A 16,717-nucleotide genomic window follows, 5' to 3' on the forward strand; every position below is an offset into this window, starting at 1 on the left:
GCTCAGTAGGGAGTTTGCTTTTCCCTCTCCCTTGCCCCTCCCACCTTGCTTGGGCTCAGGTACACTCTCACTCTCTCTCTCTCAAGTAAAATCTTTAAAAGTTCAGGGGTAATAACTGTGGTGTTTAAAGTTTTTAAAAGTTAGACAAATAATAAATGCTAAAAGAAAGTTTTCTTAAAGAAAAAGCATCTATTAATTCTACCACCTAGGAGTGACTGTTAATGTTGGTATATGTCCTTCTAGCTACATACATTTTTTTTGCAATGTTAATTTTAATAGTAAAAAATTGGAGATAACCTAAATGCCTAACCATAGGAAATTAAGTAAATTACAGTGTGCCCTTGAAAAGTGTTCACCTTATATTACTCAGTTTAAAAAGCAGGCCAACCAACTGTGAAGTAATCTTTCAGAAAAAAAAAAATCAAAACTGAACCTGATCAAAGCTTTATCTCAAACTAACAGTTTATAGAAAAACTGGGGCAAAGGAGCATGCTAAAGGACATCATGGGGGTGTCAGCAAAAAAAAATATCTGGACTATGGGAAAGAAATGCTATAGGACAAATGACCCAGTTTCCTTAAAAATAAAATTGCAGCAGCACCTGGGTGGCTCAGTCAGTTAAGTGCCCAACTTGATTTCCACTAAGGTCATGGTGTCTGGGTCCTGGGATCAAGCCCCCTGTGGGGCTCCACACTCAGTGGGGAGTCTGCTTGAGGATTCTCTCTCTCCCCAAACCCCTCCCCCTGCTTGCACTTGTAGCGCACACCGGCTCTCTCTTTCTTCCTCAAATAAACTTAAAAAAAAAATTGAATTAAATTACAAAGAGAAAATAAAATGGGGGAGATCTTTACCAAAAGAAATTTTAAGGGATACATTAACTAGTTGTAATACATGGACCTTAGGTGAGTCCCTGTACAAACCAACTTTAAAAGAAGTATTGGGAATGTGTAATTTGTTGAAGGTAGGTGATTGCTAAACGAGATTCATTACTTCTCTCTACTTTTGTGTATATTTGGAAATATAGTATAAAACATATTAAAGAAAATTTATAAAGCTATATAAGCAATATTTTGTCATTGTTTGGCTAGAATTAGTGGATTGTTGGTATTTTTATTAGTTTCCTTTTGTTTTTCTATGATTTGCAGGCTTTTTTAAGATAATTGAATTATACTCCCAATACTAAATACTAAAACATCTCTAGTGTCCAGCATAAATTTATCTTTATTTTTTTCATATGTATATTTCATTCAAGTTTTTCAGGATTATTATTTTTTAAAAATATTTATTTATTTGACAGAGAAAGACACAGCGAGAGAGGGAACACAAGCAGGGGGAGTAGGAGAGGGAGAAGCAGGCCTCCCACCAAGCAGGGAGCCCAATGCAGGGCTAGATCTCAGGACTCTGGGATCATGACCCGAGCCAAAGGCAGACACTTAATGACTGAGCCACCCAGGCGGCCCCTTTCGGGATTATTTTTAATTTATAGTCTGTTTTTATTCCCAGAGATATTCAAGAAATGTACTTCCTGAAATGTTAGAAATTCAGAGATAATCGAGTATTGTTAACAATACTAATATTTGTTTTAATTCATTACATTATTTTTTCATTTCAGATTCCCAAATGCTGGAAAATCCTCTTTGCTAAGTCAGGTTTCTCATGCAAAACCTGTAATTGCAGATTATGCATGTAAGTATCATTTGTTGTGTATTTTAATGTGTGGAGGTAAATTTTTAAAGACTCATTTTCTTTGAATATGAATAAAGTGACAACTCTGAGGTAGCCTTAGTTTGAAAACTTGGCCGCCAGCATACGTGCATTCCCCATTAATCCTTGAAATCTCTTTAGCCCTCCACAAAGCTCCTAGTACTTGTTAGATACTTGCTTCTTTGCATTTATTTCTCCTTTGCATAATCACTTATTTGATTTAGTTGTGATTTTCTGAGCACCTACCCTTTATCAAGCACTGTTCTTTCTATTCATTTAGCAAGTATTTATTTCTGTGAACTCCAGTGGGTTCTGTAGAAACAAAGATGGGTAAGCAGAAACAGATACTGTTCTGACTCTTACTGAGCTTATAGACTGGTAGGGGAGGGCATATATATCATACCTGACTATAAGAGCATATATTATGATTCTGTGAAAGAGTGTAGGTAGCTGCTTTAAACTTTGGGAAGGTGTGATGCTAGGGCTGAGGTATGAAGAATACTTGCATTAATCAGTGACAGACAGTGGATGTGAAAGGTGCTTCCATCAGAGGAAGTAGCATTGTACACAAAAGCTCTCTGGTGGCAGGGAGATTTGTGTGTCTAGAGAACATGTAATAAGGAAAAGAGGGAATTGATGAGGCGGGAGATGTAAGTAGAAACTATATCATATAGACCAGGTAGGCTTTGCTCTTTATATCTGAAGCCTTTTAATCAAAGAATAAAATGATCAGATTGCTTTTCAAAAAGACCTCTCCACATATGATGTAGAAAATGGATTGGTGTGGGACCTAAATGGGTCTGAGAAGAATGGTTAGGTTATTGCAGTAGCTAGATGAAATATAGTGAATGCTTAGACCATGTAATGAATAAATGTGATAGAATCTCTGTCATCATTAAACAAAAAGACATAGAAACATCCATTGACCTGGAAAATACAATTAAGCCATTCTAAAATTAAACTCTGATGAAGTAGAGTTAATTTGGGTCTAATTGCTATAAATTACGTGACCAATATTTATTGTTAAAGTACAGGGACTCTTGAGAAGGAAAGAGGAAGAAAAGTTCAGAGTCATAGGAAAGAGGCTAGTGCAGAATTGATAAGGCTTGAGGGTAAGTGAATGAGAAAGGACTAAACAAATTTCACCCACAGACCCAGTGATAGAAACCTAAATTCTGTTCTACCCAGCAGCACCTTTATCACGCTCCTTAAAGTACAGCCAAAGAACTTTGAAGCCCACTGATTAGATTAGCTCTATGCCTATGCAGATTATAATTGTATTTCCCACTCCAACAAATGAAAATGTAATCTGAATTAAATTGCTTACCAAAAAAAAAGTATTATTTATTTTATACATAATGGTAAGACAGTTTTGAGAGTACCAGCCTTATTCTAGCCTAAATTTATTTTTTCTTTTAGTTACAACATTAAAGCCTCAACTTGGAAAGATTATGTATGATGATTTCAAACAGGTGAGTATTTTTAAAGACATTTGGTTAGAAGTGCTTTTGATGTTTGGATTGTGTAATATTTGATTGTTTCTGTGGTGTTAGGGGGGAAAAGTAGCAGAATTTTGTTTTTGGTAAATGAGACCATGATCGAATCAATTCTGCTGAGCATGATCATAGTAGAATATCGTATGAAAATATAACTTTTTGTCCTTCCAAAGTTTAGGTCCAGTTTATCATTACAGCATAGAATCTTCTTTATCTCTTTGATCTCTGTTTGTTCTCATTGGAAGTCTGTATTTTACTGCTATATTTGATTATGGATTTTTGTTTCCTAAAAACATTTTCTAAAGTTCATGGAATTTATTTTATTCCAACTTTCTCTTTCTAAAACAAATTTTTTTTAATTGCATGGGATTCTGGTCTAGCTATTAAAACTTATTTTTCCTTAATAAGGAATAACTATAGATCTTTTGAATAATTAGAGTAAAAACAAATAACAAAGGAAAGTGACAAAATTTTTAAAATATATAATGTATGACAAGCATTTATGCTCCTTGGTATTTACGCAAATGCAACATACACACAAAAACCTGCACATGGATGTTTGTAACAGCCCTGTTCAGAAGTGCCAAAACTTGGAAGCTACCAAGATGTCCTTCAGTAGGTGAATAGATAAATAAACTGTGGTAATAAGGGAATATGATCTAACACTAAAAAGAATTGAGCTGTGAAGGCATGAAAAGACATGGAAGAACTTAAATGCATATTATTCCTAAGGGAAAGAAGCCAATCTGAAAAGGCTACATACAGTATGGTTCTAACTATGTCACAGTCTAGAAAAAGGCAAAACTATGGACATGACAGAAAGATCAGTGGTTTCGAAGGATTAAGGGGAAAGAAAGGATGACCAGAAGAGCACAGAGGATTTTTAGGGCAGTGAAACCATTCTGTATGATACCGTAATGGTGGGTACATGATGATATACATTTGTCAAAGCCAGTAGCATGCACAACACCAAGAGTGAACCCTAATGTAAAGTATGGACTTAAGGTGATGATACATCAATGACACATAAAAGATTTATATTCATTTATGTAAGTTATTTAACAGTAAAAAATTTTTTAAAACTTCATTATATAGAATAAGTAAAATTATAAATAATTTGAATATGGAGAACAATATTTAGAGGAAAAGAGAACATTGTAAATTTTAAGGGAAACTTAATTCTCAGTTGCAAAATTCTCAGATGGAGAACCTGCAAACAAAATTTCAGGACATGAAAAAAATATTTTCAGGACATGAAACCTTTGTTGTATTTTGTCTATGTGACTGCTTTGTCACATAGCCACAGTTTCCTTTAAAATTGTGAAATCCTATCCACAGGGGCAGTGTATGAAGAGCAGTGCTTCTCAGCCCTTACTGTACATCCAGTTAGAATTAACTGGATGGCTTCAGAACAACAATGATAAATGAAGCCTAGGCGCCGGAGATTTGAAACCAAATTCCTTGGGGTAGGGCCTGGGTATCTCTACTTTATAAAAGATCCCTGGGTGTTTATAATGTGCAGTGAGGTTTGAAAACCACAAATATAGACTAATAGTTAATAACTTACCATTTCACAAAGGAGTTATAAGAACCTTTTCTCCTGGGGCGCCTGGGTGGCTCAGTCGGTTAAGCAGCTGCCTTCAGCTCAGGTCATGATCCCAGGGTCCTGGAATGGAGCCCCACATCGGGCTCTGCTGAGCATGGAGCCTGCTTCCACCTCTCCCTCTGCCTGCCGCTCTGCCTACTTGTGATCTCTATCTCTCTGTTGAATAAATAATAAAAATCTTTAAAAATATACATATTAAAAAAATAAAATTAAAAAAAAAAAAGAACCTTTTCTCCTTTACTTTTCAAAAATGGTCAGTAGTCCTCCTGGTAGAACATAAACAGAAAAGGAACAGTGGTGCCACATAATCAATTACATATGGAATTTAAAACTCGAAACTACAGAGCTATAAGTCTATGTCTGCTGAATTACTATCCCTCTATACTTTTAAGAACTCAGAAAGTTGAAATTCTGTGACAGGTTCATGTTGAACAATATAATTGATGGAATTCTAAAGAGAATTTATATGATTAATAAATGTTAATCTAATCCCTAGAATTCTTAGAATTCTAGATTTTTAGATTAGTAAGTAAAAATGGGACTCTAATTTCTGATAACAAATGGTTTTGATTTTTAATATCTTGGTTTTATAAATATGCAGTGATAATCACAAATTAGTAACTATTTGAAATATGAAAATTTGGGGATGTATTTATTTTCTTTTTTTTATTAAACCATTTTATTTTGTATTAGATATCAGTAGCTGACCTTCCTGGTTTAATAGAAGGAGCACATATGAACAAAGGAATGGGCCATAAATTCCTCAAGCATATAGAAAGAACCAAACAACTACTGTTTGTTGTAAGTCATATGTGTACCCATGTAATGTTCAAATGAGTGTGAAAATCAATGTGTTTAGTTTTCCTAGAAATTCCTTATAGTAATAAGATTAAAAGATAAGGTACTATCACATGTTATTCCACTAAGTGTTTAAATGGGAGTCAAATATAGTAAGTAATCTTCATTTATAATACAGAGTGGAGATGGCATTACTATATCAGATGTAAGTTTGGCCATACTTATCAAGGTTTAATTCTTTAAGATTGTCAACATACTGTTATGTTATTATATAGTATCTCTTTCCTGTTTCATTGATGGTGTTGCAGCTATGTATTAGTTTGTCTGTATCTCATATAAATTGTTTTATCTGTACTAGTTTCTTAATTCATTAATATTATAATTTTATCAGAATAATTATGGCTGTCTTGACACCACAGTTTCTCTTACTCATTTTGAATTACTGAATTAACAATAATGTATAGATTGAGAAATTGTTTTTAGCTTGAGAAAGTAAAACATTTCAAAACATAGAAATTTGTAGCTGTTATGTTAAAAACTGTCTCTTTCCATCTTTTTTTTAGGTCGATATTTCTGGATTTCAGCTTTCTTCCCAAACTCAATACAGAACTGCCTTTGAAACCATAATACTGCTTACAAAAGTAGGTTTTCTGTTTTACCGTGTTCTGCATTTGGTCTGACATGTAGGCATATAGAACTGTATTAAATAATGGATAATTAGAATAAATACATATTCTACCTCTACTTTTTGAATTGTTGATGTCAAAGAGTCATCTCAACTTGCTTTCTCCAGTTCTGTGTTAACCCACGCTTCAACCTATTACAACCAATGAAATCCTCCTTTATTTTAAATTCCTATTACATACTTCTCAGCCTTTATTCTTGCTTGAACTTTTATTCCTACTTTTTAGACTATTTCTCAGTCTATTTTTTTTTTTTTAAGATTCTTTTTATTTATTTGACAGAGAGAGAGACCACAAGTAGGCAGAGCAGTAGGCAGAGAGAGAGGGGAGGGGAAGCAAGCTCCCCGCTGAGCAGGGAACCTGATGCGGGGCTTGATCCCAGGACCCTGAGATCATGACCTGAGTCAAAGGCAGAGGCTTAACCCACTGAGCCACCCAGGCGCCCCTTGGTCTATTTTTTTTTTTATAGAAGATTTTATTTATTTGAGAGAGAATACGAGTGGGGTGAGGGGCAGAGGGAGAAGCAGGCTCTCCAATGAGTAAGGAGCCTAATGTGGGGCTTGATCCTGGGACTCTAGGATCATGACCTGAGCCGAAGGCAGATGTTTAACCAACTGAGCCACCCAGGCACCCCTCAGTCTATTTTTTGCTTTTTTCTGTTCATTCCTTAGATAGCATTCAGTTATAGTTAATACACTGATGACTGCCAGATCTTTCTGATACCTACGTCTTTCTGGTCTTGCTTTAGACCAGCTACCTAATGGATATCTTTCACTAGCTGTCCCATTACGTTCTCAAACTTAATATGCATACAACTGAACTTTACTGGTTTTGTAAACCAGAATCCTGGGTGTTAGTCTCGCTTCTTTCTTTCTCACCACCTGCATTAAGCCCTATCAGTTCCATATCCTAAATCTCTGAAATTCATCTACGTGTCTTCATCCACACTGTTATAATCATCAGCCCTCCTCACTAGAATGTTTTAAGTATTCCTATGTCATCACATTGCTTCCAGTCTCACTTCTCTTCAGTCCATTTTTTTAAATTGAAATGTAGTTGACACACAAAGTTACAGTATTTTCAGGTGTGTACAACATAGTGATACAGTAACTCTATATACATCATGCTATGTTCACCACAAGTGTACCTACCATCTGTCACCACACAATGCTATTATAATACCATTCTCTAGGGGCGCCTGGGTGGTTTAAAACACTGGTTTAAATCCCAGTGTTTTATGTGTAATAGGTAAACTAGCCTGATATTTTACGAAAACTGCAGGTCAGTTTGGAAAGAAGAAATGGGGGGGGGTGGCTAGGAGTATAAAGGTAAGACTTATTTTATATGGGGAAAAAGTGATCTTTCCACTGGCTGGTCCAGAGTTTACATTATAACATGTGTTGTGTCGGAAAAATGAAATGCTTACCATCATGAGAAGTCTTAAAGAAAAATATAACCTTTCTCTGATTTGGTGGGGGGGGTACCCCAACCATTAAAAATGGTTTCTAAACAGTAAAAAAAAAAAAAAAAAAAAAAAAAGGCTCGCGCGGAAGCGCCGCGGCTGGGTGGGCGTCCCGGAGCGGTTGCGTCGCGGTCGTTGCGGCCGCCGCTATGCCGTCGTCGCCGCTGCGGGTGGCGGTGGTGTGCTCGAGCAACCAGAACCGGAGCATGGAGGCGCACAACATCCTCAGCAAACGGGGATTCAGTGTCCGGTCCTTTGGAACAGGAACGCACGTGAAGCTCCCGGGACCAGCACCCGACAAGCCAAATGTTTATGATTTCAAAACTACATATGATCAGATGTACAATGATCTCCTTAGGAAGGACAAAGAACTCTACACGCAGAACGGCATCTTACATATGTTGGACAGAAATAAGAGGATCAAGCCGCGGCCAGAAAGGTTCCAGAACTGCAGAGACCTGTTCGATCTGATCCTCACGTGTGAAGAGAGAGTGTACGACCAGGTGGTGGAAGATCTGAATTCCAGAGAGCAGGAGACGTGCCAGCCGGTGCACGTCATCAACGTGGACATCCAGGACAACCACGAAGAGGCCACCCTGGGGGCGTTCCTCATCTGTGAGCTGTGCCAGTGTATTCAGCACACGGAGGACATGGAGAACGAGATCGACGAGCTGCTTCAGGAGTTCGAGGAGAAGAGCGGCAGAGCCTTCCTGCACACCGTCTGCTTCTACTGACCTGCTGGCCTGGCGCCCGGCGCGCCGCCCACCCGCCCGAAGCCGTCTTTTCGAGCTTCCTTTTGTTAATACTTGTTCCTTCCTGAAACTCGTTTTTACTTTCAGGTGCTCTGCCGGCCGCCGGCAGTGGTACCAACAGACCGCGCATAGGAAACGCAGAGACACAAATGCGCGATTCGGAACAATCACGTTTTTTCTCTCCCACGTGTACTGACGGGTGGGATGTTGATTATAAAGGTTTTTTTTCTTTACCCAAAACAGTAAACAACGGTTTATAGTCCATTTCCCCCACGCATTTGTGGCTCTCGTTGTGGTCCCTTCCCTCCCACCCCCCAAACTTGCTGGAATGTACAAATAACCTGAATAAAGCAATGGGCTCTATCTTGCTGGGAAAGAAAAAAAAAAAAAAAAAACACAAAGTTACAGTATTTTCAGGTGTGTACAACATAGTGATACAGTAACTCTATATACATCATGCTATGTTCACCACAAGTGTACCTACCATCTGTCACCACACAATGCTATTATAATACCATTCTCTAGGGGCGCCTGGGTGGCTCAGTGGGTTAAAGCCTCTGTCTTCGGCTCAGGTTGTGGTCCCAGGGTCCTGGGATTGAGCCCTGAGTCTGGCTCTCTGCTCAGTGGGGAGCCTGCTTCCCCGTCTCTCTCTCTCTGCCTGCCTCTCTGCCTGCCTCTCTGCCTACTTATGATCTCTGTCTGTCAAGTAAATAAATAAAATCTTAAAAAAAAGGAAAATAATACCATTCTCTAGTTCATTTTTTTAATATGGCAGCTAGAGTGATATTTGTGAAAGAACCAAGATAATGCTTGTTCTTTGCTTAAAATACTTCAGTGGGGGTGCCTGGGTGGCTCAGTCAGTTAAGCCTCTGCGTTAGGCTCAGGTCATGATCTCGGAGTCCTGGGATCAAGCCCCACATCAGGCTCTCTGCTCACTGGGGAACTGGTTTCTCCCTCTCCCTTTGCCTGCCACTCTTTCTAATTATGCACTCTCTTTCCCTCTCTCAAATAAATAAATAAAATATTAAAAAAAAAAAAACACTTCAGTGATTCCCCCCTGTTGTTAGGTTGAAGTCTTACCCTGAACATGGTTTTTGAATCTGGCAAGGGTTGGCTCCTATCTAGCAGTTCATCTCTGCCCTTCCTGCCTCACTTTTTATTCTTAGCCACATGATTTCTAACACAGCATGATGTTGCTTATGTCCAGGACTTTTTATATCTTATATCCTTGTCACTTTTTTCCTGTGAGCATTTGAATATGGATTTTTATATGGACATGTTTTCATTTCCCTTGGGCATATATACCTAGGAGTAGAATTGCTAGATAATATGGTCAGTCAATGTTTAACACTTTGAGGACCTGCCAGAATTTTAGAGTGGCTGCACCATTGTACTACTTTATAATCGCACTAGCAAGGTATGTGAGGGTTCTAGTTTTTCTACAAGAATGCCAAAACTTTTTCCTTTGTCTGTGTTTTTTATTTTTAGTTATCCTAGTAAGTGAGGTGGTATTTTATTATGGTTTTGACCTGTGTTTCTCTATTGACTAATGATGTTGAGCATCCTTTCATGTGTTTATCAGCCATTTTTATGTCTTTGAAGAAATGTCTGTTCACATTCTTGGTGCATTTTTTTAAGTTGGGTTACTTATCTTCTTTTTGTTGAGTTGTAAGAGTTCTGTATATTTTGGATACAAGCCCCTTATCAGGTACATGTCTTGTAAATATTTCTCCCATTTCTTTTGTCTTCACTTTCGTTGTTTGTTTGTTTTTAAGATTTTATTTATTTATTTCAGAGAGAGTGAGTGCATGAGCAGGGGGAAGGGGCAAAGGGAGAGGGAGAAATAGACTCCCCGCTGAGCAGGGAGGCTGACAGGAGGCTCCATCCCAGGAACCCGAGATCATGACCTTAGCCAGAGGCAGACACTTACCCACTGAGCCATGCAGGTGCCCTTGTCTTCATTTTCTTCATATTATTTGAAGCACAAAGGTTTACATTTTAATGAAGTTCTTTTTGTCTATTTTTGTCTTTTGCTTGTGCATTGGTGGGTGTCACAGCTAAGAAACCATTGCCTAATCTATTGTCATGAAAATTTACTCCTAAGCACACTTACTTTTTCTAAGAATAATATAAATATAGCATTAGATTGTTACTATTTACTTCTGAATTTTATCAGTGTGCTTAATAGAAGTCTAGATATCTGTATTTGGCCCTATGTACAAATCACTATGTCTCTAAGATGTCATTTGAATTAAAATATATTAACATGTGACCTAGCCAGTGAGTATTTTATGAATTTTCTTTGTCACTTAATTTTGTGGTTGTTGAGGTTTATTGAATTTCAGAAATGTCAGTGGGCTCTAGATTACCCAGGCCTAGAAAGAAAGATATTACCAAATAGGTAATCTATATATTTATTTTAATAAAATTACTTGGTTTTTCTTTTTTTTTTTTTTGAAGGAATTGGAATTGTACAAAGAGGAACTTCAGACAAAACCTGCACTTCTGGCAGTTAATAAAATGGACTTGCCAGGTGCTCAGGATAAATACCATGTACTGATGAATCAACTCCAGAATCCTAAAGGTAAACCCATTTGTTCATTTAATGCCAATTTAATGATTACCTATTGCGTGCAGAAAGTGCTAAGTGGTGTAATCAATGCAAAAGAAAACTGACAATTGCTACTCTTAAAAAAATTATGTTTGAAGAAAGAACACATTAATATGAAACTTTAAATAACATTGTAACATAGTACTTATCAAGTTTCAGAACTGTGATATGGACAGTAAGTTAGCAGAGACAAAAGGTAAAGTCAGGCTTCATGAAGAAGTAAAATTTAAACTAGGCCCTTAAAAAGTTGATGGGAGTTGGATCAGAAGAGAAGAAAGTCAACATTTACCTGTAAATTCTTTTACTTTAACATACTTCACAAGTCCTAGACCTTCATTCCCCTAATACACTATAAATAAAACCAGAGCAAATAGTTCTAAAGAGGTATGTATCTTTGCAATGCCAGCAAAGTACCCTGAAGAGTCCTAATCTTCTAAAAAGAACTTAAGTACCTACATATGTGTGACATAGAATAATAATGCTGTTGTTGCAAAAGGATTTATTTGTTTGAAATTTGTTCCTAAATGGACCACTTTGTGTAAAGGAACTTAAAGGGACTCTCCATAGTTTTGAATATTGACCTTTGCAGAACACTTCCTATCCTACAGTAGTGATGCTTTCATTTTTCTGAGTCTAGTAGAGGAGAAAAAGGTGAATAGAAGGTGGCTAATATGTTTTTAAATGGTACTAATTCCCTGTTTTTATCCTTCTGATAGAAATGGGGAAAATAAGTTATAGTATACTGGGACTAGCACACAGCACCAGAAGATCCTTTCTCTCTTACAGAAATCTTTCCCCTGCATAATTTACGTATTGGAGCTGTCCTTGAGTTAATAAATTACTTTCAGGATATAAGTATTCCTGGAACTACTGAGTACTCTTTATTCTATAATGTCACTTGCTTTATGAGGTCATTAGATCTATTTGTTAGTTGGTCTTGAAGAAAAGGGAATTTACAGAGGAACTGTCAAAAGGGAGAGTAACTCAAGAGTTTGTGCTATTTTGGTCTGTCATAAAACAAAATACATTGCCCTCAGTGATAATTCCTGAGTTAGCATCTTTGGACTTCCTTGGGGATGTTCGAATCTCACAAATGAAGTTCCATGTTTACTTGTTCAGTCTCTTTCACTCCAGCCTTTCCAGTGCATATCCATGTTAACCCATCCCATCAATGTGCCATCTCCTTTCCCATTGTCTTGAAGGCAGGAAAGAGGAAAAAGTAATATAATAGCTGTCAGCCCCTGTGGGGTGATAGATTGAACTCATCTGAAATGATCTCCCCTTAAAATGTCCCCACACCCCTTTCAATTTTAGTACGGCTCCTAACACCAGAGATAATAAGCCTGTAGTTTAGGGCAGCTAAAGGCCACCTGTGTATTGAGGCAAGTTACAAAATCCCAATCATGAATGATGTTATTTTTATACATAACGTCTTTTAGAAAATCTGTGTTGCCTGACTTCATTGAGCTCCTCCAGAAAAAGCAAATTTTTTGCTTCTGTAAATAAAGCATGTGTGATCTATCTTTTATTTTTACTTAATTTGGTTAAAATATATTCATCCAAAAAATATTTGCTAAGCACCTATCATGTGCTTATAATCTTGCCATTGTCATTTGTAAAAACAAAAGTTTCTGAGAGGTTATTAATGAGGGAAGGAAAAAAAGAATTAATAATACTAGTTTTTAGTACCTTGATTCATAAACCTCTAATACAGTTTTAATTTACTTTCAAAGATGATGAAAATCAGCTTAGTTTTGTGTTCCTTGTTTCAGATTTTCTACATCTATTTGAAAAAAACATGATTCCAGAGAGGACCATGGAGTTCCAACATATCATCCCCATCTCTGCAATTACAGGAGAAGGAATTGATGAATTAAAGAACTATATAAGAAAATCTCTGGATGAACATGCCAATCAGGAAGATGATGCATATCATAAGAAACAGTTGCTTAATTTACAGATTTCCAGTACAATAACTTATAGTGAGCCACCACCAAAAAATTGTTATTAGCCCCAGATAGATGTAATTTAAATCTATTTAAAATGATACTGAGGGGCACCTGGGTGGCTCAGTGGGTTATGCCTCTGCCTTCAGCTCAGGTCATGATCTCAGCGTCCTGGGATCGAGCCCTGTGTTGGGCTCTCTGCTCTGCGGGGAGCCTGCTTCCCCCTCTCTCTCTGCCTGCCTCTTTGCCTACTTGTGATCTCTCTCTCTGTCAAATAAATAAATAAAATATTTTTTAAAATTAAAAAAAATTTAAATGATACTGAAATTATATTCATTTGAAAGTTTTTCTACAGACATGTATTCTTTAGAAGGTTAGTTATTATTAACCTTCTGCTATAAATGCCATCATTCAAGAACCATACCTTCTTGTTTTGTAGTTAAGTGTATAGATAGTAAAAAAACTAAGACCTAGAAAAGACAACTTATTTTTTATGGCCAATCTACCCATAATAAAATCCTCTGATATTCCTGTAGTTATGACATCTCTAGTGAGATCATTTATATATATATAAACAGAAGAGCATTCTCTAGAATATTATTCAAATGAGCAACAAGGTTTTGTTGGTTTGTTTTTGAGTCTGTCGTGTACCTGGTTCTACTAATTATATAATAGTTACCTTTTTGGGAAAACTTCAATACCCTAAATTTTAATGTATTTTCAGTAATAATAAAGATCACTGATAATATTTAACAGAAACCAGCAGGTAGATGATTATAGTTTCACCTTTTGGAAAATTTTCTTTCTTAATTATAAATCTTTTTTCCTGCTTTGGAACAGTCTGGTACATGTCTCATTTTCCTGCACTCAAATATGTCTTGTTTTCATATTTTGGTAAAGAGAAGTAATAGGAAGTGCAGATTTGAAACAATATTATCAATCATCAGTATATTGATATTAAAATTTCTAAATTTCTGTGTTTCAGAAATACAAATCGGACATTTTCTCTTCATTAGTTTGATTATAAAATATATATGTTCACTGTAAGAAATAAAACATAAACCACCCAAAAAAGCATATAAAGGAAAATAACTTACCATCTTCCTGCATTGGGCCCTCCCATCCTTCCCAGAGAAAACCACTGTTAATAGTTTCTTATTTCCAGCAGAATTTTTTAATTCATTTATCTTTTTACTCAAATGAGTTCATTATATAAACCTTTTCTGAGTTGGGTTTTTTTGTTGTTGTTTAAATAGTAGCAAGTTAATGAGCTTTTAAAATTAGTTCTTCAAAGCTACTTTTAAATTATTAGAAATTTTTTTGGAATTTAAGCCTCAGTGAAGCCTTTACATATAGTTATAAGTATTACATAAAAATCATGTCAGTATTGTTCTCCTTAAATTTCTTCTGATGTGACAATGTGAATGAGTGTTTACAAGTATTATTTCACTTTTATTTGTTCTGTTTTCGGTTCACCACTCCCACCTCCCATTCAGGGCCCCAGATCAATGGCTTTTTTGTATTTCTTTTTCCTTCATTGCACAGGTGTTTATTGAGTGTCTCCCATCTGTCAGGCACTGTGCAAGGCACAGCATGTACAGTGTTGAAGACAGGACCTGCTGCCCTTATGGACCTCACATTCAATAGCAGAAACTGCAGGCGATTAGAATAATCTGGTCCTGCTTTACAGCAAAGAAGTAAGAGTGAGGAGAGCATTCGGAATTTGAACATCTGTACTGGTCATTCTGATCATGTTTCATTTTGGGTATGTTTTACGTTTATAACTTTAGTATCATTTTTCTCTTAACTTATATTATTTCCTAAATATAAAGAAGTAGCAATGTGAGGACAGTTTCATCAGGTGAATTTCTGAAGTTCTGACACCATAATCTTATTTTCTGCTGTGGCAAAGGATAGTAGATATGTGCTGAGAATTAAGAGGAATTACATCTTATTTGTCAGTAATGGCCAGGTCACTACTCTACAACTAAATGAAGCATTGTGTTATGTAACTCACTAAATGTTCCATGATTTGTATTTTCTAGTTAATGAAAGTTGATAGTTGATTTTTATTCTAAACAGAAGGAGAAAATCTGGATCCCTTTTTATTTTACAAAAAGTACATTTTAAGAATTTAAAGATTTATTTTAAAATATATTAACATCTCAGATGCCATTTATTTTGTCCTTAAGCAAGATTTTTTTTCATTTTTACCTTTCAAAATATATATACTTTTTGAAAGACTTAATTTTTATATTACTGAATAGCCAAGGTATTTTTACCAAGTCCCAGTAGTTCTTGAAGAGCTTGTGTCAGATTGATTTACCATCATGAATTACAAGCCAGATACTGTCAAGTATTAAGTGTATTATACTGTGAAGCTGGATTCATGCTTCAAAGATTTCACCTATGAATAAAAATGTTCCCAAAATATATTGTTATTTTTGCAATATATATCCATATTATTCATATCATAGCAAAATGAACTTTATAGAAAATGAATGGTTTTGTTTAGATTTTATTTATTTATTTTAGAGAGCACGAGTAAGCATGGGTGGGGAGAGGGGTAGAAGGAGAGGGAGAAAGAAGGACAAGCAGACTCTGCACTGAGGGCAAAGCCCTGTGTGGGGCTCTGTCTCACAACCCTGAGATCATGACTTGATCCAGAATCAAGAGTCAGCCACTTAACCCTACTGAGCCACCCCGAAGCCCCTAATGCTTTCTTTTAAGTGATAAGCATGTATTATTTAATCGGGGGGAAACTTCATAATGGGAAAAATCAGGTCAAGGGTATTTATTTCAGGTTTTATCTAGTTAGTTTTCTTGTAAAGTTGTATGTCTTAGCTCATTGTTTGTTAGCTTTGGGAGGATGGACTACAGAGATTCTTTTGAGAAAGTTAATGAAAGCTAAAGATTTCTTTTCTTGCCAACATGTACGTAAACACATGGAGTATTTTCTAAGTAGTTTCATAGGGTTTGCAGAGTTCAGATAAAAAAATTAGTTAACAAAGGTAAGCTCCCTCTAGAAATTTGTAATAGCATTAAGTTACATTAAAAATAATGTTTCTGGTGCCTGACTGACTCAGTCAGTAGAGCCTGCAATTCCTGATCTAAGGGTCTTGAGTCAAAGCCCCACATTAGATACAGAGCTTACTTTAAATAAATAAACAGATAAGTAATAAGTGACAGCTATTTTTTTAAAAAAATGCATATGTAATAAATTTTTTTAAATGTTTCAAAGAAGCAGCATAAGTTAGCTTACAAACTATAGCTAAAAAATGAAATGAAAATTAGCAGTGGTTTAAATTGTAAACCTTACACAGAAGACATCTTATTTCAAAAACATGGAAATGTTTTGTTTGAAGACCAAGTTGTGAGTTGAATTTAAAGTATATTTTTAAACATTTGAGTATCTCAAATTTAATTTAAATCTGTCTCTCCTTATGAATAGACAAGTGAAACAAATTGAGAAACTGAGTACGTGGTCTGTGCTAGTAATCATAATATCTAACACAGTAATAATGTTTCCATATGCTGGGCAATGTACTGAGTTGTTCACAAATATTATCTCTTTTCAACACACACTATATTGTGCTCGCTTCAGCAGCACATATACGAAAATTGGAATGATACAGAGATGATTAGCATGGCCCCTGCACA

General features: G+C 36.1%; 2 protein-coding genes across 2 annotated transcripts in view; both read left to right on the forward strand.

The window, feature by feature from the left end:
* GTPBP10 (GTP binding protein 10) overlaps nt 1-13,353 on the forward strand; it is a 28,344-nt gene extending 14,991 nt beyond the window's left edge. The window contains exons 5-10 of the mRNA XM_080818023.1: nt 1,612-1,685; nt 3,123-3,175; nt 5,499-5,606; nt 6,167-6,244; nt 10,961-11,084; nt 12,884-13,353. Coding sequence (XP_080674149.1) covers nt 1,612-1,685; nt 3,123-3,175; nt 5,499-5,606; nt 6,167-6,244; nt 10,961-11,084; nt 12,884-13,122 — 676 coding nt within the window. The 3' untranslated portion in view covers nt 13,123-13,353. The remainder of the gene's footprint in view (nt 1-1,611; nt 1,686-3,122; nt 3,176-5,498; nt 5,607-6,166; nt 6,245-10,960; nt 11,085-12,883) is intronic.
* On the forward strand, nt 7,833-8,874 carry LOC308352675 (RNA polymerase II subunit A C-terminal domain phosphatase SSU72). Its single transcript, XM_080818994.1, has one exon. The coding sequence runs from the start codon at nt 7,898-7,900 to the stop codon at nt 8,480-8,482; it is 585 nt and encodes a 194-aa protein (XP_080675120.1). The 5' UTR covers nt 7,833-7,897; the 3' UTR covers nt 8,483-8,874.
* Nucleotides 13,354-16,717: the final 3,364 nt, after the last annotated feature.

Source organism: Martes martes (genome assembly GCF_963455335.1).
Source record: "Martes martes genome assembly, chromosome: 11".
Taxonomy (NCBI): domain Eukaryota; kingdom Metazoa; phylum Chordata; class Mammalia; order Carnivora; family Mustelidae; genus Martes; species Martes martes.

Coding starts and splice junctions, on each gene's coding strand:
- LOC308352675 (XM_080818994.1), top strand. CDS start 7,898: ATGCCGTCGTCGCCGCTGCGGGTGGCGGTGGTGTGCTCGAGCAACCAG.